Here is a 27812-nt window from a genome sequence, read left to right as displayed (position 1 = left end):
TTTCTGAGATCACATTGCCAGTGTTAGCACAAGTTATTCTAAAAGTAATATTTTGTGTTTATAATGTATAGACTGGGCAGTTTTTATTATGGAATGCTCACCTCTACAGTGGTACTTTTCTTCAGTGCCAGTCTTAATGTTGTGTCAACTTCTTAACCATAGTAATATTAATAACCTTATAAATTAAATACTAGAGGGAATAATGTATTTACCTAAATGAGTAATAAGTAAGTGAAATCAATGTCCAGATTGGAGCTTCGTTTATCTCTTTCTGTGTTTTTGTTATCTTAAATTACAGGGGAGCATATTTCCAGTAAGAGAGATGGTCTGTCTCTTTACTGTTTGCTGAGCATAAATCCTTTACAGTTTGCCTTGACTGAGACACATCATAATAGTTGTGTTTTCCCATAGATACAGTCCCTTTGAGTGCTGTTGAGAATTTCAGTTACTCCCACAGAACACAATGATCCTGTGTTCTACTGCTGCACAGTGTAAGAGAAGCAGATTGCTTTCTTGATGGATATGGATGAAATATTGGTTCTTTGCCCCTTATAGATAAAAGAGCAAATTCTGCTCATCAAAATAATTGTTTTTATTTTATTTTATCATTTTGGGATTTACTTACATGAGTATACATTATTTGGGCCACCTCCCCCCCACCTCTCAGCCTCTAGGCAGAACCTGTTTCATCCTCTTGTTCTCCAATTTTGTAGAAGAAAAAACATAAAAGACAATAAAAAACATGGTGTTTTGCTAGTTTGAGATAGAGATAGCTATACAGGGAGATTCCTTGTGTTGTTTCCATGCATATGTGTATTCTTAAGAAGTCAGGTATCTGTAATCTCAGCTATTTGGGAGATAAAGATAGGAGGATAGCAGTTGGAGGTAGGCAAGAGCAAAAGTTAGAGAAATCTTATCTCAGAAACAAGTCAGACAGGGTGGATCATGCTGTAATCCCGATGCTTGGGAGGAAGAGGTAAGAAGGTTGTGAATGGAAGCCAGATGGGACAAAGGTGAGACCTTATCAGAAAAACAAACTCAAAGCAAAAGGATGGGGGTGAGGAAGTATGGCCTAAGTGGTAAAGCAGTTGCCTAACAAGGCCTCGATTTCAATCCTCAGTGCCACCAAAATTAAAAATTCTTAATGATATATATATATGTGTGTGTGTGATATATATATATATATGTAATATATATATATTTGTGATATATATATGTGTGATATATATATAATGTATATATACACGTATACACTTAAAGGCATATCAACACATAAGCAGATGTCTGTCAGTTATTTTCTCTGGAATTGTTTCTGAGCACAAATAGTCACAAAATTGTCAGAATCTTATTTTAATTTATTCATTATTTCATTCCAACAAAATTATTTTAAAAATTGAGTTTTTCAACGTTCACTAAAGTGGTACCCTTTGGGACTTACCTTTATAAGTTTAATTGCTTACATAATTGCAAACTGCTTTCCAGTGCTTCCTAAGGTATTAGCTATATTGATAGAGTTTTTAAAGTATGACAACAGGCAAACTCAATAATCTTTGTTTCCAGGGTGACGCCCTGTAGCCACTTTTTTTGAATTTGACATTTTCCTAAGAGTCAATAGCATAGATACAATGTTATTTTGCACCTGTTCAGTCAAACAATGATTTGCATGATAGTGACATTTGTATTTCTTTATAGAATTCAGTATTTTACATAAATCCAGCTTGTGTTAAGGAGAAGCAAAATCATCTTACAATTTAAGTTATTTATGCTTAACATAGATATATTAAACATATACTTTTTCTTATATGAATATCTACTGTACATTTAAAAATTTAGCTGTGCTATTAATTTTTAAATTTGTTGCTTGAAACTTCTGTCTTTGCTAAAAATATTTTCTGTGAGAAACACAAAATTATAAATTAGTTTTTCTGTATATCATTTAAAGGATACTTTTTTCCTTCTGTGAACAAATTTAGCATGTTAGGAAGCCAACTAAACCAACCTTTGAAACAGATGAAGATAAGTAGTGACTGCCCTAGTGGAACACACCCATGCTTCGAGACCTTCACACTAAAGTGCCCTTTGAGGAATTTAGAGAAATTGCAGATATGATATGTCAATTTATTTAAAGCCTGTGTTTTTCTAAAAAGTTTACACGTATTATTTTGTCCCTACATTTTTAAAATATAAAACATACTTTGAGTAAAATTAGCTCACACTTTGAGTAAAATGGTTACAAGGTTCAGTGTGGTAAACACATTTTCAGATAGACTAGATTAGCATGTTAATCTGAAGTTGACTTGTTTTATAGATATTTTGCTTTAGTGAATATTAAAATTAATTTGTCTTTTTCTGAACATAGAACAACTATTCAGAAGTGTTCTTTATATGTAATTTGAGATTAATATATTTTGGTTAGGTGGGATGGGTAACAATCAAAAGTTTGTCTTCATCAATTTGGTTGCATGATCTTCACTGCTCTATGTTCAGGAGGCTGATATTTTGCATTGTTAAATATGTACTTCTGATCTTAAAAACAGCTGATTTACATTTTTGTCTTTTTGTTTTAGGCCAGAAATCTCAAAGCCCTTCAACGGCAAATTTACCACTTTCCAACTCTGTAAAAAAAAGCTCCCGCTGTCTTCTATACCCTCATCCTCAATCAAAACGTAAAGCTGCACAGTCGTTATCTAGAGCTGCTTCTGCAATTTCCGAAATTGAATATATTGATATGACTGAGCATAATGAGCCTTTCTTAGATAACACTGCTGACCAACACAACTTAGACTCTTTGGAAAAAGAATTAAATGTGCTGAAAAATCTTGTAGGTAATGCCATTTTTTTTCATTGTAGATAATGTTAGCTCTGCCCTCTGCCTCATTCTTCATATCTTGCTCTAAAACACAAGTGAGCCAAAAGTGCTTTCCTCTTTTCATCATCTTTTGTGTTCATTTTCTTGTTTATCCCCTAATAGTACCCTGAAGAACTTATAAAATGTGTGGCTACCCAGCCACACCAGAGATAGCCTCCCTTAGCCTACATAATATAAATTGTGGCATATGGACCTTCATGTGCAAAGAGGAAAAAATATCTTTTTTCTGCTTTCTACAAATCCAGTAAAGGGTTGTTCTCTGTAGCTTTATGAATACTGCTCTTACTGGAAATCTAAGCTGTTACTTCTTCTATGCAGTGCTTCCTAAACTGTAATGTTTGCACAGATCCCCTGTGGATCTTCTTAAATGCAGATTCTAATTCAGATGTCTGACTGGGACTGAGATTCTGCACATCCATCAAGTATTCTGTGAAGCCAAGGTTGCTGGTTAACAACCACAGTTTGAGGAGGTGTCTTGTGCATTCTTCTCCCATCCTCCATGAAAGTTGTCTGACAAATGGTGAACATATTCTTATTTTCTCAGAATCATTTTTCTTATTTTCTCAGAATCATTTGCACAATTTTAGATAACTGCAGACCCAAGAGGCAGCCCAGAAAGTTTTCTGGTCCTGTGCATTCCACACTTGGCACCTTGTTTTTTTTTGTTGTTTGTTTGTTCTTAATTAGTGTTCTTTTCTCTTATTAAGCTTGGAATATCGTTTAAAAGTGATGCAACTTTATTTTGAAACTTGAGTCAATAAAAAAATATATAAAAGAAAGCCACAGTTCCCACCAAATCTTATGGCTCTTCAAATAACCATTATTAACACTCCTGAGCATTGTTTTTATTTTTTTTTGAGTATGCATCATTTATTACAAAGCCAAGAGATACAAATGCGTCAGGGCAGGAGGGTTCAGACACAGGACAAGGTGCATATACAGGCGGAGGGGAGGATTCCCAACCTCCATACAGGTTGTGACAATCTGGCCTCCTCATCTCCCAGGTCTATGTACATCTGAGGAAAACCAGGTAGGCAGAGATCTGCCCCTAAGGGATGTCCACTGACCTCTCGGGTAGAGTTGGGGTCAGAGCTTCCACTTTCTATTTTCTTGTGCTTCTAGTTGCCTCTATCAGCCTCAGCTGGAGATGGGTGGGGGGACCTGAAGAGCTTTTGGCCTTTGGCAAAACCTGGGGTCTGTGCTTGTCTGAGATGAACGCTGCTCCCATCCCTCCTCTCTAGGCCCCGAGTGAGGCTTCGCCCCAAGGTCTTGCTCTGGAGGGTTTGTTGGACAGGGTAGGACAGGAGGGAGTGAAGAAGCCTTTACAATGCCGAAGCCACACGTGGACTTTGAGGGCTGGGGCCTTCCGTGGCCTGAATCTTCTCTTCCACAAGATAAATGATGCAAAGGCCACACACAGGAAAACAAAAGGAAGAAACGAAAGCGCAGAACAATCTATTCTTTGCACAAAGTTTCCGCTGCATGAGGAGGCAAGGGAGACGCCTTCTCCACTGCCATTTGCTCCTCGGACTAAGGAACAAACTGCATTGATAAAAGGCACTGTCAGCAATTCTCTGGGCATTCCACAATGGGGGTAAATGGACAGGGGCAGGACAGCAGCCAGCTAAAGCTTTGGGGACTGTGGGACCCATCACCCCACCTGCCTTGGGAAGCCGATGGAGGGCACGGTAGAGCTTAACTGAGCCTCCAATGGCTTCTGAAGACTACCTGCACATACCCCCAAAAGGCAATTTACAAGACCCCCCCCCAAATTAAACCCCTCCCCTATACATACACACTCATTCAGTTTGTTTCCTGTGGAATTTAAATTAATCTGGTTGGTCCATAGAAAATGAGTATGTATATTTGTTTTTTCCTATGTACATATATATATATAGATTTATTTATAAAACCCACCTCCCACCCCGAAGATGGGAGGAGCTGGGGAAAGTAGAAGAGGTGGAAAAAAAGGGGTCCAGAAAAAAGTGGAGGGTGGGGAGAGGTGGCTGCAAAGGAGGGAAAGGGTGGCTTTCCTCAAGTTAAGGGGGGCACAGGAGCTCCATTGACAGTCATCTTGCGCCCCCTGATGGTGGATGATGGTGCCTGCAGGCAGTTTGAGGTACCCCCCATTGGCAGCTGTGGTAGCCCCACTGGCTGCAGAAGGGGGAGTGGGGAAGGTAGGGTGGGTGGCTGGGGGACCATGGGAGCTGGGAGAGCCATGGAGGGGGTGGCAGGGCTGGGCAAGGAGGAGGAGGTGGCCGGCAGGGTGGCAGGACTGGGAGCCTTGTGGCTGGCCTACTCACATTCGGATGCCCCACTGGTGTTGGTGCCCTCGGAGGGAGTTGACACTGTGGGCAGGGCGAGCCGCTTGCAGGCTGGCTGGACACGGTACTTGAGGGGGAGAGGGCCATTCCGCCACCAGGAGTAGATGTAGGCGATGTCCATGAGAGTATAGTACTCCTTCAGAGGCTCGTCCTCATACAGGACCTCCACCTTGTACTTGCTGGGCACATCCATCTTGTTCCGGAGGAACTTGGCGAGGTGCATGACAGTCATGGCTGCTGGACATCTCAGGAAAAGAACCCCTGTCTTCTCCTTGTCCCCATCTCCATTCTCCAGTAGTCCCTTCTTCTCTTCCCGGTCCCTGACTCCTTCGTAGAACTCGATGGAAAGGCTGACGATCTCATCGTCACTCAGAGCCCCCTTCTCCTGCTCCAGGACTTCACCTCGGTCCTCGTTGAAGCCATTGGGGACCTCTGTCAGGGGGTACGCTGCATAAAAATCCCGCCGCCGTTTCAGCTCATCTTTAACAAGCCCAGGGACCAATTTGTAGACAATATCTTGGAGGGTTTTGTCAGATCTGATGCTCAGCAGTGGTAGGGTTTTATGGACCTGTACATCACACATGGGGCAGTATTTGCTGGTTTCCAGGTAGCGCACGATGCAGGTTTTGTAGAAGGAATGCAAGCACTCCACGATGGTAGTGGCATCAATGAAGTACCCTCCGCAGAGGGCACACATGAGGTGTGGGTTCAGCTCTGTGATTTTGATCTTTGTGGTCCTATGCATGATGCTGGAGTTGGGACTGGGGGACCTGGAAAGTGTCACCCTGGGTTCAGGGTCCGGTGGGTCTCGGGGAGGGGGGGATGGGAGGGAGGGAGGGAAGGTAAGGAAGGGAAGGGGGGCGCAGCCTTGTCGCTCGCTCGGGCGGCGGGAGGGCCTGAGCATTGTTTTAAATATCTGTTTGTATCATAGGTACAAAAATAAGAATAAGTGTTTGGAAGATGAGTAGAGTAATGGAAAGGTGATTATTTTTGTAAAAATAAGTTTATGCTCCTTTCTCCAACACTTTCAAAGATTGCAAGTAAAAAGATATGCTCAACAGTAAAATTGAAATTATAGATATCAGAGAAGTATTTTTCCACAATAAAATATTGCAAGTTGAACTATCTAAACTTACCCTTTGCAGACCAAATTCTGGAATAGTGAAAGTTTTATATGTTCTAACCTAATTTTTACAAATATTACTTGAAAAATTAAGGAAAAATGTGAAAAGAAACATTAGGCAATTGAGGCCACTTATGACTGTATGTTTTAGATTTTTGACAGTAACAATTAAATTTCTTTAATAAGAGAAGAAGAATGATTTGTTAAACTAGATGATATTGAATATTGCAACAGCAATGCCAAGGCTTCCTTTCATTTGCCTTTTCTTAGTAAGAATTCAATGGTCCGTACCAGCATTTTCCCCCATGACTTCTTGATCTTGAACCTTTTATTTCCATTCATCTCTAAAAGGTTTGATTATGGCATTCTTGATAGCATCTGTCTTTCATCTTTATTGTTGATTGGCACATCAGCTAGATTTGTTTAGTTGATCAGAATTTCCTGTCCTTTGCATTTAGTAGACATTTCTCCACTGTCTTCTAATTTCCACCATGGTGCTACTTTGTCCTTTAACACAGTTTTTCTCATTTATATTTTGTTTAGTTGTGTTCAATTGTCAAGTAGTTTTTCCCTGCAGGTTAAGCTCATAATATATTCATGTTTGAGAATGACTGCCACTTTTATATTTGAATCACAAATATCCTTGTGTTATCTTAAACCTTGCACATACTGATTCACCATTTTCTGGTTCAGAATTCTGCTGCAAAGTAGCAGGAAGCCACCTTAGTTTTTTTTCACCTTGCCAATCTTGGTCCCATGTGAGAGGCTTCTTTTCCACCTGAATGTTTGAAGAACTTTTTTCTTAATTCTTTTTTCTGGGTAGAACTCAGGAATGAACTCTTGTAGGTGCTTTACCACTTGAGGCATTCCTCCAGTCCATTTTGCTTTGGTTATTTGGAGATTGGGGGGTCTCACAAACTATTTGCCCAGGCTGGGCTTAAATCGGAGTCCTTCTTATCTCAGCTTCCCAAATAGCTAAAATTATAGGCATGAACCTCTAGCACCCAGCATTTTTCCCCTTAATTCTTGAAATGGAGTGACTAGACCAGGATTGTGTTTGTGTTAACAAATCAGCATTTCTTAAAATGGCCTGGTTCTCTTTCGAATACATTCTTCCTTATTTTCAGAGAAATCCATGTTTGTGTCTTTGAATTGGTTTTCTCTTCCATTTGGCTTTGTCCTGATGAATAACCCATTTTCTTCATGTTGGATCCTCTTTAAACAATGTATTACTTATATTTTCTTCTGTTGTTTTAACAAATTTTTTTCACCTTTGTATTTACTGTCACTATATTAAGTCTTTCTTCTATGTCAGGATTTTAGTTTTCACCTGGTTATAGTCTACTTTTTATCATTTAATTTTTAAAAAATAATTTTCTAAAGGCATTGCTTTAACTTTTCCTTTGATGTTTCTGGTAGCTTTTAAAAAATTTTTACAGGAAGTTTACAACAAAGTATGCAAAAATAATATAAGAAACTCCTGTACCCATGCATATGATATATTTTAATCATTGCAACACACACAGAACTCTTGTTTTTTTTTTCCTTTTTCTTTTATTATTCATATGTTCATACAAGGCTTGGTTCATTTCTCCCCCCTGCCCCCACCCCCTCCCTTACCACCCACTCCGCCCCCTCCCTCTCCCCCCACCCCCTCAATACCCAGCAGAAACTATTTTGCCCTTATCTCTAATTTTGGTGAAGAGAGAGTATAAGCAATAATAGGAAGGACCAAGGGTTTTTGCTAGTTGAGATAAGGATAGCTATACAGGGAGTTGACTCACATTAATTTCCTGTGCGTGTGTGTTACCTTCTAGGTTAATTGTTTTAGGTCTAACCTTTTCTCTAGTTCCTGGTCCCCTTCTCCTATTGACCTCAGTTGCTTTTAAGCTATCTGCTTTAGTTTCTCTGCATTGAGGGCAACAAATGCTAGCTAATTTTTTAGGTGTCTTACCTATCCTCACCCCTCCCTTGTGTGCTCTCGCTTTTATCATGTGCTCATAGTCCAATCCCATTGTTGTGTTTGCCCTTGATCTAATGACCACATATGAGGGAGAACATACGATTTTTGGTCTTTTGGGTCAGGCTAACCTCACTCAGAATGATGTTCTCCAATTCCATCCATTTACCAGCGAATGATAACATTTCGTTCTTCTTCATGGCTGCATAAAATTCCGTTGTGTATAGATACCACATTTTCTTAATCCATTCGTCGGTGGTGGGACATCTTGGCTGTTTCCATAACTTGGCTATTGTGAATAGTGCTGCAATAAACATGGGTGTGCAGGTGCCTCTGGAGTAACCTGTGTCACAGTCTTTGGGTATATCCCCAAGAGTGGTATTGCTGGATCAAATGGTAGAACTCTTGTTTTTTTTCTGAACTATTTGAGAGGGAATTATAAATATTATGACGTTACCAAAAAGTACTTTGGTGTATATTTCCCCAAAAGAAGAATATCTGTTATATAACCTTATTATAATAATCAAAATCAGGGAAGTTAACATTGATATGATATGATCCTCCATTCTTACTTAATTTTTAAAATTGCTCTGATGTTTGCTATGATGGCTTACTCTTTTCTGGTATGAGAGGCTTGATTGAATGCGTGACCAATTAATTATTGCTCCCTTGATGCTTGACATATTGCTGTGTGATCATTAAGATTAGTTTTGCTCTTCTAAAAAATTGGTTTTCATTACTTCTTTTGTAGCCACGGGACTTGTGAGTTCTCATGTATGGTTCTAATCTATGTTTTCTACCAGATTTAGTCTTTTAAGTCATCATCCTTTGCATGCTTTGGATTCTTGGTTTTTAATGAGTTGGCCTAGCTCTTTGCTGTGTCATTTCTTTGTATCTTACCTATGCTTAAAGGCAATGGCTTTGTTTATATATTTAATCTTTCCTGACAATAATGAAACTAAATTCCCTCTGAAATTCTATGTGCTGTACTGAAATCAGTCTGTCTTTTCTTCACAACTACTTTGTGTGGTTGGTTATCCCAGGCTTTTCTCTCTCTTGCCAGCTGGTAGGCACAGGAAGGAGTCAGGACTGGGATGCTCAGTCTCCTATGTTGGAACATCTGGGCTCGCTTTCCTTTTCCTGGATTCTGTTAAATGCCAAACCTCATTGGACCTGGCTTCAGTATGTTCTGTTTTTGTGAGGACATCTGTGGGTTTGCAATTTTCTTGCTTTGGCTAAGATGTTGTGGTGGATGCTTAGAGATTTCTGATGTTTTCTCCTCAATTCTCTTTACTCAGTTGTCTCCAAATTAGGATGGTACTCGTGAGATTTGTCCATTCTTTTGATGACCCCTTCTATTGCTAGTTTGTTGTCTGTGTAGTGGATGGGCCTGTGGGGTGGATGAGGAAGGCACCCAGCCACACTTCAGAAAATCTTGTCAGTTTCTTTACTTGTTCCTTGTCAAAGTTTATTATGTGATCTTGGGTTCCTTTCTTTTTATATTTTTATTTTACTTTTGTTTTTCTGCTTTTACTCTTACTTTAATTAGGGGTTGAGGTAGAAAAGTGTGTATTCCACCTTTACCTTAATTTACTTGCCTTACTCTGAATTGCTAAAAATCTAATGTAAATCTTCTTCGAGGTAATTCTAACATTAAAGGCCAATTCAAAAACAGAACACATCAACTCTGAACTTAATCTAATGGAACAGTCATATAGCTTTTAAGCAGAAAATAAAGGCTTCATATTTTGATAATTGATAAATTTCATTATTTACAAAGGAAAAGTTTCCCAATGGTAGTTCTTTTTTAAAATCTACTCCAGTTTGTCTATTTCTGTTGTCATTTTTTTCTAATGTGTTTGACTCTGTAGCCCTATCACTCACCAGCAGCATTTTCACTAGAACCTTTTACATATGAAGCAGGTACAGGCTGGGCACTCTATGCTTTCCTGATGGTCCAGCAGCAGAAAGCACCCAGGTTCCCATAATTAACCCCCTCTGCCTTTCTTTGCATTGGGAAGATTGGCTTTGGATGAGAGCACAGTTTTTAAAGAAGTTCACCTGGAGCTCTGAGGCAGGAGAAAAGATGATGTATCACCTGAGTCAAGGTGACAGGTCCTACAGTGGAAGTCACTGATTCTGCTCAAGGACTTTGTTCTCTGTTCAGCATCAACGGGCAGAAAAATTCTAACCCCCATTTCACTACTCAGGAAAAATTCTTCAGGAGGTTTGGCCTCACACAGCCACAGCCACACATTTTGACTCCTGTGCAGATGTAAATGTGTTTGCATTCCCATGAACATGGGCAGCACTGCTGTGAACAGCAGTCCTTCTGCCTTATTGTCTGTTACTTCCAGATTACATCCACTTCCTTTTTCTAAGTTCTTTGAGAAATAACTGTGCCAAGGAGCTAGGAGAATAAAAGACAGAAAATAACTACATTAATAAACTTTCTTCTTTGATGCAGCTACTATGGCTATCATAGTGCCATTTCAGAAGTAGCTGGGGTGAGCAGAGGTGTGTGTGTGTGTGTGTGTGTGTGTGTGTGTGTGTGTGTAACTTCCTGATGAATCAGGAGACAAGAGACAGCAATTTGGCTGGCTCATACCTGTAAACCTAGTTATACCAGAGGTGGAGAATGGGAAGATTATGGTTTGAAGTCAACCCAGGCAAAAAGTTAGTGAGACCCCCTAGTTCAACAAACTACTCAGGCATGGTGGGTTATGCTTCTAATCTTAGTTATGTTAGAGGCATAGGCAGAAGGATCACAGTCTGAGGCCAGGAAAAAAATTTGAGACCCTACTAACAAATAACTAAAGCAAAAAAAGCTGGGTGCATGGCTTAGGTGGTAGAACACCTGCCTAGCAAGCAGTACAAGGTCCCCAGTGTAAATCCCAGTTCTTCTCCCAATAATGAAAGAATCAGGGAGGAGGGAGAGAGAAAGAGAGAGAGGGTGAGAGAGAGATAGAGAGAAAGAGAAGTCAGCTAATCAGGGTGGTTGAAAGCCAGGCTCAGGGTCAGTAAGTCTGGATCTGGGTTTGAAATTTGATAAAAACACTTATAAGCTTCATAATATTGGACAAATTACCTCCTTAATCTTTGTTTGTATCAGATTCTATATTTGAAGGACAAATATAATAACATGATCTATCTAATAAAACTGATAATCTAATGAAATTATATATGGATATCATATTTATGAAAATTTATCTCTATTTCCACATGCATATTTACACATGTATTAAGTCCTCAGCAAACTGTTGAATTACTTAAGAAACCATTGGGTGGCACTTCCCACATGCAGTAGGCAAGGGCTCTCGATAAGCCAGGTTTCAGTCAATTATATAAGCTGTTTCCATTCTAAAATGTATTTTCTTCTGGACTGCTTTGAGAATTATAATTCAGTTACTAAGGTACCTTGTCTTTTTCTGATTATTATAGCTTGAAGAAATCTAGAAAATAGGCATTATGAAAAGATATCAGTAATAATGCACTTTAAGACATTTACTTCTTCAATAGTTAAAATTACTCCCTTGTTTTAAACTCATTGCGATTTGTGGTTTAAAAGTCTTTGTGGACCTTAATTCCCATGCTAATCTTATGTTTGTACAGGTCCACAGGTAATTAAGTGAACTAAGCAATCTGAAAGAGGAAAGTGCTTCTTCTTAAACAAGAAAAGATAAAAATTTATTTGATACTAGCAGATTTACCATTCTGTCTGTGAACTAAAACAGTGAGACCTTGGCTTCCTGAGTAACTGGCATCTCTGTCCATAAATTGATCAAGTGATAGATTAAACTGTAGAAGTGCTAATCCACTGGGCATGCTCATCTATCAGATTAACTAGGTAACTCCTATATGGATAGCCAGGTTATGACCGCTGCAGTGGCAATAATTTTGCCGTACAGTGACTTTGAATTCAAGAGAAGAAATTAAGTACACATTAAAAATTGACATAAGGAATATGAAACCAGCCAATAACCAGTAATAACTAGTAATAACTAGTAATAATAACTAGTAATAACTAGTAATAAGCACTAGTTGTTTCTGTATGCGAAGTTACTTCATTTGATTTTTCATTTTTATTTTTTTGAGATAATCCCATTTTATAGTCTAGGCTGACCTTGAACTTGAGGTTCTCTCACCTCACCTCCCAAATGCTAGGATCATAGGCAAGTGCACCTGTGCCTGCTTCTTCATTTGATTTTAAAAGCAACTCAGTGATGCAACAGAGGCAGATGTTATTCTCAATTTCTCCTTTTCACATTCAAAATTGGAGGCTCTAGGCAGTGTTGTAACTACCCACCATCTCCCCTCTGTGTGCACAGAGGCAAGGTACAAATACAGGCAAGTCTGCCCCTGCGTCACATGACAGAGCCACAGAATAATCTGAAGTCCTCACTTCCCATCAGTATTGTGCCCATTTTTAAGGGGAAGAAGGTGGGCAGAGTGAAGGTAGAGGGGTGAAAGCATGGAAAGAATAAGAAAAGGGGCATAAGCAAGATAGGACAGTGGCTTGCAGAAAAGAGATGGAGGAAATGGAAGATAAGGAGGCTACAGAGTTACAAGAAGCTTGTTGTCAGGCTATCTTCAATATTGTGAGGCAGATATGTAGTTAAGCTACATAGTAATTCTATAGTTGTTTTTGTTTTTCCTCTTGTTCTATTGAGAAAAAGCCTATCTGATTGGCTACCATTTAGAAGTCTTCACTTGTTCTTTGGTCCTTTGCTTCTTTCTTTCCATTCTTCAAATAAGTGTTAGTTTCTCTGTGGAATATGGTTTTTAAAATTAAATTATTTTATTAGTGTAAATTGATCATGCAGAGGTTTCATTGTGATATTCCATACACGCATATAATGTATGTTGATTAGATTCATGCCCTCTATTACTATTACTCTTTTTTTTAATGTTTCCGTTAATATATGATAGCTATACAAGGGGCATCAGTGTGACATTTATATATATATTGTACTCTGGGTTGCTTCATCCCCTTCATTATTCTCCCTCTTCTTCTACTACCCTTCTTGACATAACTCTACAGGTTTCCATGTTCCATATTCATACATATGTACAAAATACATCAACCATATTCACCCTCTCCTACTCTCTTCATTTAGCCTCCCCCTCTTGCTATTACCCTCACTTAGCATGACCTGCTTTATATTCCTGTCTTTCATTGTTTTAGTGACTGTTCATTGTTCAGTGGGGTTTTGCCTGGATATTTGATCTGTAAATATATTGTACTTTAATCAGTCTGTTATTCTTCCTTATCTTTTTTCCCACTACTCCCTATTGTTCAACAGTTTTCACTGTGTGTGTTTTGTTTCTACATAGATGCAGTATATTTTAATATCCTCTTCTTCTTTCTTTCCTCCCTTAGTCTCCTCTAGATAGTCCTACAATTGGAAACATGTTCTGCATACATATTTATGTATAGATGATAATGCTTGCATATATATTTGGACCTATTTTCCACATAAGAGAAAGCATGTGACCTTTATCTTTCTGAACCTGGCTTACTTCATCTAACATGATGTTCTCAAATGCCATTCATTTACCTGTGAACAACAAAATTTCATTCTTCTTTACAGATGAATAATATTCCTTTATATATAATTCATACATATATGCCATTACATATATTTCTTTATATGTATATTCCATTGTATCTGTATCTGTATCATCTGTATTTATATATCTATATATCTCACATCGTAGCTTGTTATTGTGAATAATTATCCAATAACTACGAGTGTGCAAATGTCTTTATAGTATCCTGGCTTATATTCTTTTGGGTATATGGCCAGGAGTGGTATTGCTGGATCATATGGTAGCTCTATTTTTAGTTTTTTGAAGAGCCTCCATACTGTTTTCCATAGTGGTTGCCCTAATTTACATTCCCAGCAACAGTAAATTTTCCTTTTTTCTCTACATCCTTGCCAACATTTGTTGTTGTTTGTGATCTTTATTGATAGTCATTTCAATAGGAGTGAGGTGGAATCTTAATATGGTTTTGATTTGCATTTCCTTTATGGCCAGGAATGTTAAACACTTCATCATGTGTGTTTTGGCCATTTGCGCTTCTTCTTTTGAAAGATTTCTGTTCAAGTCACTTGCCCATTTCTTCATTGGGTCATTGATTCTTTGGGAGTTTAGTTTTTTGAGCTCTCTGTAAATTCTGTTTATAATCCCTCATCATAATCACAGCTATCAAAAGTTTTCTCCCATTTCTTTTGCTGTGCAGAAGCTTTTGAGTTTCATGTAGTCCCATTTGTAAATGCTTTTTTCTTAATTGCTGAGCCATTGCAGTTCTATTTGAGAAATTATTGCCTATGCCTATATGTTGCAGTGTATTCCCTACTCTTTTCTTTAGTAGTTTCAAAGTTTCAGCTCTTACATTAAGATCTTTGATCCATGCTGAATTAATATTTGTACAGGATAAGAGAGTGGGGTCTAGTTTCAGTCACCTACATGTGCTTATCTCCCTGCACTATTTGTGGAAGAAGCTATCTTTTCTCCAATGCATGTTTTGTGTTCCTTTGTCAAAAGTCGTATGGCTGTAGCTGTGCAGATTTGTGTCTGGGTATTCTATTCTGTTTCACTGGCGTTCATGTTTATTTTTGTGCCAGTACCATGCTGTTTTTATTACTAGGCTCTGTAGTATAGTTTGAAGTCAAATACTATACACCTATAGTACTGCTCTTTTTGTTTAGTATTGCCTTTGCAATTCATGGTCTTTCATGCTTTGATAAGAACTTTAGGATTGATTTTGCAACCTCTGTGAAAAATATCAGTGGAATTTTGGTGGAGATTGCTTTGGACATGTAGATTGATTTTGGTAATATAGCCATTTTCATGATATTCTGCTCCATGAGCATAGGAGATCATTCCATCTTCTGATGTCCTCTTCAATTTCTTTCTTCAGTGGTTTATAGTTCTCTTTGTTAAGGTATTTCTCTTTCTTTGTTAAGTTTATTCCTAGATATTTATGGGGCTTTTTTTTTTGATGCTGCTCTGAGTGGAATTGTTTTCCTAAATTCTTTCTCAGTCTACTCATTATTGATATAAGGAGAAGCTACTGATTTTTCAATACAGATTTTGTATCCCACTACTTTGCTGAAGGTATTTATGATATCTAGGAGATTTGTTTGTTTTTTATTTGGTAGAGTTTTAGGATCTTTTAGGTATAAGATCATATCATCTGCAAATGGGTATAATTTCACTGCTTTCTTTCCTATTTGAATTCCTTTTATTTCTTCTTCCTGTTTTATTGGTTTGATTAGGAATTCCAAAATTATGTTGCATAAGAGTGGAGAGAGTGGACACTCTTGTCTCATTCCTGACTTTAGAGGAAATGGTTTCAGTTTTTCCACATTTAGTATGATGTTGTCTATAAGTTTGTCATATATAGCCTTTATTTTGTTGAACTACATTCATTCCATTCCTAGTTTCATCAGACCTATTATCAAAAAAAGATGTGGTATTTTGTCAAAGGCTTTTTCTGCATCTATTGAAAATTTTGTCTTTGCTTCTGTTTATATGCTGTATTACGTTTATTGATTTGCATATATGGAACCATCCCTGCATCTGGAATAAAAATGACTTCATCATGCTGTATTATATTTTCAATGTGTTGTTGAATTTGGCTTGCTGTATTTTATTGAGAATTTTTGCATCTAAGTTCATTAAAGAGATTGGCCTAGAATTCTCATTTTTTGTTGTGTCCTTGTTCAGTTTTGGGATGCGTGTGACACTGGCTTCATAGAATGAATGTGATAATGTTCCTTCTCTTTCTATTTTATGCAATAGCTTGAAGAGTATTGATATCAGTTCTTTAAAGTTCTGGTAGAATTCAGCAGTGAATCCATCAGGTCCTGAGCTTATCTTTTTTTGGGAGACTTTACCACTGTTTCAATTTCATTGCTTGTTATAGAGCTACTTAAGTGGTTTATATCCTCTCAGCTCAGTTTTGTTGGCCATATGTATCTGCAAATATATCAATTTCTTCTAGGTTTTCAAATTTATTTGAATATAGGTTTTCAAAGTATTCCGTAATGATCCTCTGGATTTCATTAGTATATGTTGTAATTATGTCCTTCTTTACCTCAAATTTTATTAATTCAGGTCTTTTCCCTCCTTTTAGTCAGATTCCTTTTAATCACATTATTTATCTTTTTAAAGAACCAACTTTGTGTTTGGTTGATTCTTTCTAAAGTTTTTTTAAGTCTCTACTTCATTGATTGTAACCATTATTTTTATGATCGCTCTCCTTTTGCTGGTTTAAGTTTAACTTGTTTTTGGTTTTACAGGAATTTGAGATGCAACATTAGATCATTCATTTGCAATCTCTCTGTGTTTTTAATGTAGTCATTCATAGCTGTAAACTTTCCTCTATATTCCATAGGATAGGGATTTGTTAGATTCCAGGAACTTTTTGATTTATTTCTTTATTTCTTCAATGACCCATTGGTCATCTATGTGTTATTCATATTCCAGGTGTTCGAATATTTTCTGTTGTTTGTTTTGTTACTGAGTTCTAGTTTTATTCCAATGTGTTCAGACAGTATACAGGGGTTTAGTCTCAATTTTCTTATACTTGTTATCACTTGCCCTGTGTCCTAAAATTTGAACTATTAGGGAGAAAGTTCCATGAGTTGCTCATAAGAATGTATATTGTGCTGCTGCTTGATGAAATAGTTTGTCAAGACAATTTGGTCTATGGTGGCATTTAATTATGAAGTTTCTTTGTTGATTTTTTTTTTTGTCTGAATGACCTACCTATTGGTAATAATGAATTATGGAAGTCTACACTGTCACTGTGTTGAGGTCTATCTGTGCTTTTAAGTCCAACAGTATTTGTTTAATGAAGTTTGGTGCTATGACATTGGACACACTTAAGTTAAAATTTGTTATTTCCTCATGATACATTATTCCTTTTATTAGTATGAAATAACATAGTTTGTCTTTTCTGTCTAACTGAAGTTTGAAGTTTACTTTATCAGATAAATGTATAGCTACTCCTGCCTGTTTTGGGGGACCATTTGCTTAAAAAATCTTTTTCTACATTTTTACTATAAGCCAATGTTTGTTTCTGTTGTTGAGATGTGTTTCTTGTAAACAAACAAAAAATCATTTGGTCTTCCCTTTAGTCCAGCTTGCCAATCTTTGAATTTTGATGGGGAAATTGAGATCATTAACATTCATTCTTAACATTTAGAGGTATGTGTTAATTCTTGCCATTTTGTTGCTTTGGGTGTGTGTGTGTGTGTGTTTGATTCTTTTCTATTGTACAATTGTTTATCTGTTCATCTCTTGAGATTTAATTATTCCCATCCATTCTTGAGTATATTTATCTGCATCTTCTGTGTGTACAATAACTTTGAGTATCTTCTGGAATTGTGGTTTAGTTGTCACATACTGTTGTAGTTTCTGTTTATCATAGAAAGTTTTTATTTTTCCTTCCATTATGAATGATAGTTTTACCAGAGAGAGTATTCTATATTTGAAAATATTTTCTTTCAATGCTTGAAATACCTCATTCCATGACTTCTTGCTTTTAAGTTTTCTGTTGAGAAATTTCCTGTTATTTTGATGGCTTTACCTTTATTGGGGATTGATGTTTGTTCTTTGCAATCTTTAAATATTCCACTTTTGTTCTCTGTGCTTAATATTTTAGCTATAAAATGCCATGGAGATGTTCTATTTTGGTCATGTCTGTTTGGTGTCTAAGAAGTTTCCTGTACCAAGATGAGCATCTCTTTCTCAAAATTTGGGGTTTTTTCTTAATTGTTTTATTGAATAAGTTTCCTATGCCTTTTGCTTGGACATCATCTCCTTTTCAATGTCCATGATTTGTAAATTCATGTTATTTTAATTGAGTTGCAGTGTTCTTACATATTCCTTTCTTATTTCTTCATTCTTTTCTCTATGTATTTATCTGTGTCATTCTCTTTATCTACTTTGTTTTCAAGTCCTAAAATCCAGTCTTCAAGTTGTTCTATCCTGCCAGAATCCTTTCAACTGTATTTTTTATTTGACTTAAGGAGCTTTTATTTCCAGGCTTTCCATTTTTTTGAGACTTTCTATATCTTAATAATGTTCCCCTATCACATCTTGTATTTTCTTTTTATTTCATTTATCTCTGTTTTTGTATCTTTTTTATTTCATTCAGATGTTTGTTTATTTCCTACTTTTGATTTCATTTAGTTGTTTTTGTGACTTCTCAACCTATTTATCCATATTCTCTTGGATTTCATTGACTTATTTTTGCCTGTCTTCTTTAATTTCTTTAACCATTCTTATCATAATCATTTTGAGCTTGGAGATTGAGGTTTCATCCCTTTCATTATCCATCAGATTCTTTGTTGTGTGGTTGCTGACTTTTGGAGGAGTCACAATCTCCTGAATTTTCCTATTTCCCATGCTTCTATTTCGAGATTTGCTCATCTGTTAAGTCCAACAGTGTTTTTTTAATGAAGTTGGGTGTGCTAATATTGGGTGCACTTAAGTTAACATTTGTTAATTCCTCTTCATGTATTGTTCCTTTTATTAGTATGAAGTGACCTATTTTGTCTCTTCTGTCTAGTTTAGGTTTGAAATCTACTTTAATATGTATAACTACTCCTGCCTGTTTTGGGGTTCCATTTGCTTGGTTGGGGGTTGCTTAGTTGGTTTGGGATTTTAGTCACCTGAACTCTTTCTCTTGAATTAATTCCTACGTTCTGGCAGAACTGGTTATTGGCTAGGTTGTTGTGTCATTTCTGTCCACTGACCTGGGAGTATAACTTAGCAATAATAAATTCTCAAATTCTATAACAAACCAAATATTTAGGTGAAATTGAAAAGTCTTGGCAGTATTATCTATAAACAAGGAGGTGTTGGATAAATAAAAGTTCTTCACATAGAGATTAAAACTTAGGCAGTAAAAATAATGGAAGTAGGAGAAGAAATTAAGAAGGGAATGAGTAAAGGAGGAAAAGAGGTGTGAGGTGTGGGGACTGCAGGTTAAAAAGATTCTAATGTAAATGAGTGTAGAGGTATAGTTCAGTTGCTATGGAGGAGGATGCCACAGTCAAAAGAGATTGCAGAAAGTTAGAATGGGGGTCATATAAGAAGGGAGTAGGATAAACCATTAGTTGTTAGACAGAGATAGTGGATGTGGGAAAAAAAGGGTGGAGAAGAAAGGAAAGAAGAAAAAGAAAAGAAAATAAGGGGGGGGGGGCTGTGATTTGAAAAACAAAGGAGAAAAAAATTGGATTAAAAGGGGGATAGACAAATTGAAACTTTGTCAAAACAGAGAAAAATGTTTTTTAAAGTTCAAATTTGAGTGCAGTGGATGTTGCCCTCCAATTACTGATCCCTTGGTTTTAGTCTGCAGTTCTCACATCTCTCTGTTGGGTGGTGCTCACTTGTCTGAGTCTGTTTAGACAGATGGTCTCTGCCTTTCTTTAGGATAGATATGTTGGGCTGAGTAGCAAACAACAGTGCACTCTCATCTGGGCAAGTTTGGGTTGCTCCACTCAGACTGTTTAGCCAAAGACTCCTCTTGGAGGGGAGAGTCAGTCACCTTCAGCTTGCTTATTTAGGACATTTCTCAGGAGTGGCTATAGGGATAGTGAGTAGGGTAGACCAGCACCCTCTCCTCTGCCAGGAAAGTCTGATAGTTCTATCTCAGGTTGTTTTACCAAAGGCTCCTCTTGGGGGCAGCAGGGTGGGATGGGGGAAAGAGAGTCAGTTTCAGATCCCTTAGCTATGGGGCTTTTCAGAGAAGATCATTACTAGTTGAGCAGGGAGAGGTGGCCTGTCTCCCTCATGGGGCTAGTCTGGGAACTTTAGCTCAAGACAAATGCTCTTCTCTGCAAGGCAATAAGATTCAGCTTGCTACTAGGCTTCTCAGTGGTGGTTGAGTGAGCTCAAGCTGTATTCAGGCTTGAATAGCCTGCACCCACACTGTCTTCCTTTGTAGAGATAAGTGTGGGCTGAAGTATAAGTCATGGTGCCTCTCCCCCATGAGGACAGGAAATTTCACCTGATTTATTCTGCCAAAAACTTAATAAGCTTGTGGGATGCAGTCACATGCCTGCAAGCTGAGCTGAGTTGTGTGATAGCGCTTAAGACTGAAAGTGGCTTGCTCACCTGAATTGTTTGTGGGTACTTCTCTCTGGTATCTGAGGATCCCTCATGTTGGTAGTCAGCAGTCAGCAATCAGAGTTGTTCCCCTTCTCCCATGGCTCCTGGAAGGCTCAATTCCCTGTGTTTTTGTTTGTTTGTTTGTTTTTAGCACTTCAGGTAGTCTTCATGGACTGGAGGCTACTCTATTCCAGGTAAAGAAAAAAGAACACATGCCAGCAGCATAGCATATTCCTTGTGGTGCCCATACTCCAGGGGCAGATTTCCACTTTAAAAAGCTTATTTAGAGTTTGGTCATTGTAGATTCGGTATATCTATATATCTATACCCTCTCATTTAGCAAAGTAAACAGACTATCCTTCCTGCCATGAACCCAAGATTATCTTTTAGGCTTGTGGGAGTTTGGTGGTCTGGGTTCTGTCAGTAAGCTACCATCTTGGAATCCCTTCTATTACTCTTTTGTAACTCCCTTCCTCCCTCCCTTTAGCAGTTTTCTGCTTGTGTTTTGAATGAATTTAAATTTATAAATGCACTGCAGAACTATATTTAATCAAAATTCTATCTCTTGGTCTAATTGTTTATTATTGTGTTGGATTCTTCAATGATCAGAGAAAAGACTCTAACTCAAAGTATAGAAAATGTTAAACTTCAATCCATTCCTCACCAATCAGCTGACTTTCCAGGTACAAAACAAATTTTTCAATATAAATGTCAATCCAGCCTGATTTAGCCCTGTATTAAAAAATCAGGATAATTAGATTATTGTAAAATTGACCTTTTGGGTTTAACACTAACTTAAAATAATGAGGATTTTGTACATACTTCTATGTTGCTCTGTCTTGATTTTTCCATTATCTAAAATCAAGTGGTATTGCCTTGGTTCTTGTTAACTTCATAAAGTGTTCTGAAAAATAATTTTAGAATCAATGTTTCAACAAAATAGACTCTCTGATCATTCAGTTGGAACTCAAACATCTAACTGAGTTTGAATGCCTCTCCTAGTGGGATTCCCTACATCTAAGCAAGACAGTTGAGCATTAGTTTTGTAATTTTGATCATTCCCAATCCTGCATTGACTGCTATGCTGTGGAGGCATTCCCTTTCACTTGGTACCTATCTTCTTTCACCTTGTAAAAAATGGGAGAGAAGATAACAGCTTGAAATTTAAGAATGCTATTCTGGAACATAATAATTTACAATATTGGTGAGCTAAAGGAACATAGATCTAGCTCCAGCTCTTGCCCCATGTAGTTTTCTGACTTCCAAGTTACTATTTCTCTGTAGGTCCCTAATTTTCTAATCTCTAACAAGTGAGGATGGAAGAAGCTAGGTGGTTTAAGAATTTTTAGCTCAAGAATCTTTTGTTTTTCTTTCAAAATTAATCTTATATAGAATCCCAAAATGTAAACTAGATTGGGTATAACAGTCCTGATTCAGGATGGTGGAGATAAGAACTTTATCCTAAACCTACATAATTTATCTATGTATAATAATTTGAAAGCCACTGGGCTAAATAATTTTAAGGACATGTCCATGTGTAAGTGTATTGAGTTCTCTATTTCAGTAAGAATAATGTAATTTCTTTTCAGTCAAAGAATCTCTGCTTGTCCCAAAACATTAAGATGTTATTTTAACCATCAAAAAAATATTTTCAGTTCAGTATAGGATAATTGTAGCTTGGTGTTTGGGCCTTCTAACTGGGAGGACATATACTCGGCACTTTTGTAAACACGAAAGAAGAATAACACCCAGTGATTCTTACAGCTGTAAAGTCATCATAGTGTAACTATGTGTTCTGTGGTTTTTACAACTTCATCCTTGTCAAAAAGAAGACATTAAAGCCTTTCTAAAAATAGTTATATTTATGTCTTTACTCGAGTTGATAGTAGTTTATTTCAAGGTATGGTTGCCTAAACTCATTTTGTTTATTTAACTTGTACTAGTACTCCATACCTACCTAGGCTGAGTCATAAGCCGGTGTGATAAAAAAGGGGGAAGACTTAATTCTTTTCTCCTTCAAATATAAATGATTATTTATACAAAACAAGGACGCCAAAAAGGAAAGAGTAGGTTTGCTATGACTAGCCTTTTCCTTAAGGTGTGTGTAGATAAAATTTTATTTCTTAGAAAAAATTAAGTAATATTGAGCATCTGCATAATATTTTAGTGTTTAAAGAAGATTGCTTGATTTCCTTTGAAACTGTGAGTGCTCAGGACATTTGGCAAATTGCGAAAGTACAGTGTATATTTAAAAATTGCTATGATTAAGGTGATTTGATATCCACGCACTGATATATTATTATTTTGGTTTTTTTTAGTGGTAGATGTGGAATCCAGGGCCTCACACAGGCTAAAGTACAACCCCAACCTCCCACATCCTAATATGGAATCTTAGGTCACACTTAGCTCTCACTTCACCATTCAGCAGACATTAGACAATTCAGGGATTGTTAAAATCTGTGCTGATCCTCTGTACTGATCATAGTTTATTCTGGATAAACTTCCAGCACCAAACTCTGTGCATTTGTTTCTTGAATTCAAGTGTGCATGAAATAAAATATTTCATATCCTTCAGAAAAACTTTACAGTCTAACCTGTGAAGAGTTAGTCAGTCTTCAACAATGACTCACTGAATGTCAGTTAGATTTTCACGGATTTCCTTAATACTGCACATGTGAGGAGGCACTGCACCCTTGAGGAATTAAAGTAAGTTAAACCTGCATCTTTATATATAAAAACAGTATATAGTAAAATGTGGATAAGCCCTGATTAGTTTTCTTTACCATGTAAAGAAAAATTATTCCATGTGTGTACTTTCTAAGACCATTCTTTATATGTTTAGGTGCTTTGCTGGCCAGGATTTAGTGAAAGGCTTATAAAGTTTGTATTTTAATGTGAAGATATAGTTCTTTGCTTCAAAAAGTGTATCATAAAGATGAAAAGATATTTGGAATTAATAATCTCTCATCATTTCTTCTTATGCTGAAAATCAAATGTCCTACTTGAACTAATTAACCTAACAAATTTCAATATTTTACAATAATAAAATCATGCCCAATATAAATAAAGTTTTTAGGGTAGAATATCTAGAAGTTTCTTTCCTGAAGCAGCATCTAGATTGTTAATGATACTTTAATTTGTACCATTTCATTGTTTCTCACATCAGGTAGTGACATGGAAGGGGATCAGTTTGCAAGGACCGTAGGTTCTACTAGTAAATGCTTCAGAAAAGCAGTCTGTCACATCATTCTGTTACTGATGTTATGGAATTGTTGGAGAAGGAGGATCGTTACTTTTAGAAACAGTAAAATAAGTGTAAATTAAAAGTCTTTTGAAATGTAAATTCCTTTGATTGTTTTGTCATCTAATATTACAGTAGAAAGGAATCAAGAGTCTGGTACTTTGTCAAATCTGAAGGAGGAAATTATTTAGCTGTTGTTCTTAGCTATTTTCCATTTTTAACTCTAACATAGAGATCAATATGAAGTTGCTGTATTTTCTAAAAAAGTCATTAATAAGTCTACCTGTACTTTCACCATTATTTCATAAAAGAAAGGACACCCGAAACTAAGGATATTATGGGAAAAAGCAGTATAAAGTACAGTTCTTTAAAATTAAAATTACTGAATAGTCACTGTCTTTTCTTATATTCTCTGCTTTTCTGATGAATGAAAATTTCATCACAGTTGCATCTGCACTGGTCCACAGACCAGAGTTTGTGAACTACTGGCTTAACCTACATTGCACATGAAAAAAAAAAAACAGTTATATCCATCACAGGATGAAGAATTTCATATTTTGTGGCATCCCTAGGCTGAAAATTTAGACCAAAATATGTGACTTGTGTAGCCCTTTCTGTTCCCCATGCTCCTTTTGTTCTATACCTCAGGCACCTATATGACAGAGTCTCTGTCAGTTTCTACCTTCCCCACAATAAAATACAAAAAAAAAATAATGACTGTAATTAATTTTGGCTTTGGCATGTTTTGACTGGATGTCCACATAGTCCTAATTTACTGTACACAAAAGAGGTGATTTATCTGGCAGTCTCTTTACTGGGATTCTATTAAATGGCCAATGTAATGGTGAATGTTGTTAATGACAACTGAGGCTCTGCAAGTTTCTGAAGTGCCCTCTGAATCACCAATGACAGACCGTATCAGAGACCATAAAATCTTCTCTTCTTGCTTCCATTGTGGCTTTACTTCATGGGAAAGAGAAAAATGGGAATTTCTCATTAAAAGGCAGCTTAGTATACTAGTCACATTGAAAATTATGCCCCAGTTTGATACAGCACCCTTATATTTGCCTGCCTTAATGACTTCAATATATGTAGTATTGTTCAGAATATAAATGAAAGCTGAAACTTGATTCTGTATATTGTGTATTGATTTTTTAATGTATTTTCAGGTCTTCTGGAAAAGATACAGAAATGCAGTCTTTGTTGTCATTTTCTGAGAGCAGTACTGATGAGGAGGAAGATTTTCTTGACAAGCAACATGTTCTCACACTACCATGGTCAGAGTGTTTAATGATTATTTGTTCATTTCTTTTCCATTTTTGTACCCAGAGTAAACAACTGAAACAGTAACTAAGTGACTACCTGTGTTAGTGCTGGAGCTTTTGATTATTAATGTTTCTGATGTTTCAAACTTATAAACTAGTAATGGTTAGTGAAATTATAAATTTAAGGTCTTTTTCTTCCAAGTGGCTTATTGTGTGTCAAATATTAGCCAACATTGCAGGTTGTATTAGGAAAATTAGGCAAATTCTCAGAAGTAATTCTCAGTTACAGTTGTAACTGTAAATATAAAACCTACCACAGGACAGACCATGATTATGCTTAGAGTAATGGTCCATTGTTCAAATTTAAGTATTATGTCTACCAAAAGAATATATATTTGATGAATATGTCATAGTAGTCAGCACCATCAACTGAGCCTATAATTAGTGTTTTTTCAGTTAAGATTTTTGACATTGTAGAAGTTCTGGTAGCTTCAAAAGTTGATGCTAGAAGCAAAAAGACGACACAAGATAAAATGGATATAACACGTCATAGTTTTTTTATTTATATATAAAGCAACCTCAAAGCATCTTATTTGGGAAAGTCAATGTAGTGGTTAATTTCATGTTTCAACTTGGCTAGTCTGTGGTACTCAGGTATTTGTTTAAACATTATTGCAGTTGTTTCTGTAAGATATTTTCTGATGAGGTGACATTAAACATTATTAAATATTCAGTAAAGTAGATTATTCTCCATAATGTGGTGATCCTTATTCAATCAGTTTGAATACCTTTAGAATAAACAAGTGAGGTCCTGTGAGATAGAGGTAATTCTGCATTCATTCTCCCTTTGGACAAGGGAAACAGCACCGTTTCTTCCATGCATCTACACACACACACACACACACACACACACACTCACGCACATACACACACACACACACACACACACACACATCCTATTGCTTCTGTGATTCTGGAGCACACACTCACGCACATGCACACACACACACACACACACACACACACATCCTATTGCTTCTGTGATTCTGGAGACCTGTAGTACAGGCTGTGTGAAGGACCATTGTGATTGTCAAAGGAAATGACCTAGTGGGAGTGTTTTTCTGATGTTATCTAGTTCTAGATCTAGGGGTTGGTGGATATTCAGTATTTAATACTTGTTTTAACAATATTTAATCAATTATTTTACACAATTTTATAATCCAAGGATTTAAAAATAAAACAAAAGGAGGTATGGAGGATACTTTTATGGTTGTCACCTTGTGATATTTTAACACAGTTTTCCCTTATTTATGGAGTTTTTTTGACATCAGCAAAAATGTCAGTGAAGGTTTACTATACTTTCACCAAAACATGATGATGTCTGAGAGTTCAAACTCTTTTGTCTTTTGTGATTCTCTGGATAAGCTACCCCTTTTATAAGACTGATTGTGGTTCAATGTAAAATTATCTTTAATGCCTTTTCCATTGTGTTAATAAATTGAACTGGAATTCATACACATCATCTCCTGACAGGTTAGAAAATGATGATGAAGACACTGATAGTCATTTCTTTCATCTTTCATATAAAATAGTCTTTATTCAAGATGATTAAAATAAGTAGATGGTAAGTAATCAAGTGATCCAGTCATATTGTCAAAATAAAATGTTCCAAAAGAAATAAATATCTCTAGAAAGAGACTCCTCAGTAATTTGACTTTCCTCTTTCAAAACCCCATAGACACAAAAATGAGTCATTCTTGAATCGTCATCATTTTTGTCAAAAGTCCTTTTGGCATCTTGTCTTGAGACTGCTGGCTATCTGGATTTTTTAAAATGGGGATTTCCTCTTCATATGTGAAAACAGGAGAAGATGTTATGCTTTTGTTTTAGTGTATCTATTCAGGTTTAAAGTTTCTTGACTCTCTTTGCCCTCCTTTGCACTAAGACATCTTCTTCCCTTCTAATGAAAAGCTAAATTATTCCTCTGAATCTGACTTATAAAACTCAGGTACTTTCCTCAGTAAAAAAGCAAAAGTGATGTCTTGTTCTTGTTAGAGAGGATTGTACCACCACTATTCCCTTTGTGTGTTCAGCAATGGCTCTAGTCTTTTATGAATTGGCTCAGAAGAAGATTTTATATGATACCACTACCTTTTATAATATAAGAATTCTGAAGTGAATATTAAGCTGATAATTAATTCTTACCAACTCAGCTCTGGCCAAATTTAAAATGAGGAATGTGCCATACAGACTTTGCCATTTGACTTCCAATATGATACTGAATGTAAATGTGAGAGTCTTCATGGGCATAGCAGATCAAACTTCCTTCTGTCTTTACTTGCTTTCCATATGACACATTTAGAAAAAGATCCTTGATTGCATTGCTATTAGTATAATTAGGAAATAAAAAGTAAATAAGATTAGAGCCTTTGCCTGAAGCACATTCATTTTACTCATTCACTCATTTTGAAGTTGGAGCTTAAAGTTGCTTTTTAAGGCCCGCACCTAGTTCTGACTGAGGAATTGAGAGAGGTACAGGTATTTCAGAAGAATTCTAACCATCTTAAGATTGGAAGGTCATTAGTGAATAAATGAATGTAAGTGACTGATACGCTATGTCAGTTCCTAGCTTTTCCTAAGGAGAAACAATATAATATGTAGTGAAAGAAACACAAGGTGTGTCTTTGTCAGGTATGCTGTGGGACTCAAATGAAGCAATGGCCATGAAACACTTTTGGAGCTGGAACGGTCTCTGTTATATTCATTGCCATCACTTTTCATGCGTTTATGTCATAATTATTGAATATATGGATGCATTAATGGTGGATCAACAAGTAAACTTAGGGTTGACATAAATAATCCTCAAAAATGATTCAATATCAAAAGTGGAGAGTGTTTTTA

General features: G+C 36.6%; 1 protein-coding gene and 1 pseudogene across 1 annotated transcript in view; one reads left to right on the top strand and one right to left on the bottom strand.

The window, feature by feature from the left end:
- The window catches only part of LOC109675084 (zinc finger B-box domain-containing protein 1-like), a 104538-nt gene extending 79542 nt beyond the window's left edge, over positions 1–24996 (top strand). Inside the window, 4 exon segments of the mRNA XM_074049035.1 lie at positions 2568–2825; positions 22972–23018; positions 23020–23111; positions 24816–24996. Of these exon segments, the coding sequence (XP_073905136.1) occupies positions 2568–2825; positions 22972–23018; positions 23020–23111; positions 24816–24996 (578 nt within the window).
- LOC109675083 (polycomb group RING finger protein 2 pseudogene) lies at positions 4669–5983 on the bottom strand (annotated as a pseudogene).
- Positions 24997–27812: the final 2816 nt, after the last annotated feature.

Source organism: Castor canadensis, chromosome 12 (genome assembly GCF_047511655.1).
Source record: "Castor canadensis chromosome 12, mCasCan1.hap1v2, whole genome shotgun sequence".
NCBI classification, from domain to species: domain Eukaryota; kingdom Metazoa; phylum Chordata; class Mammalia; order Rodentia; family Castoridae; genus Castor; species Castor canadensis.
Note: the sequence above shows the minus strand (reverse complement) of the source record. Positions and strands in the feature narration are given on the sequence as shown.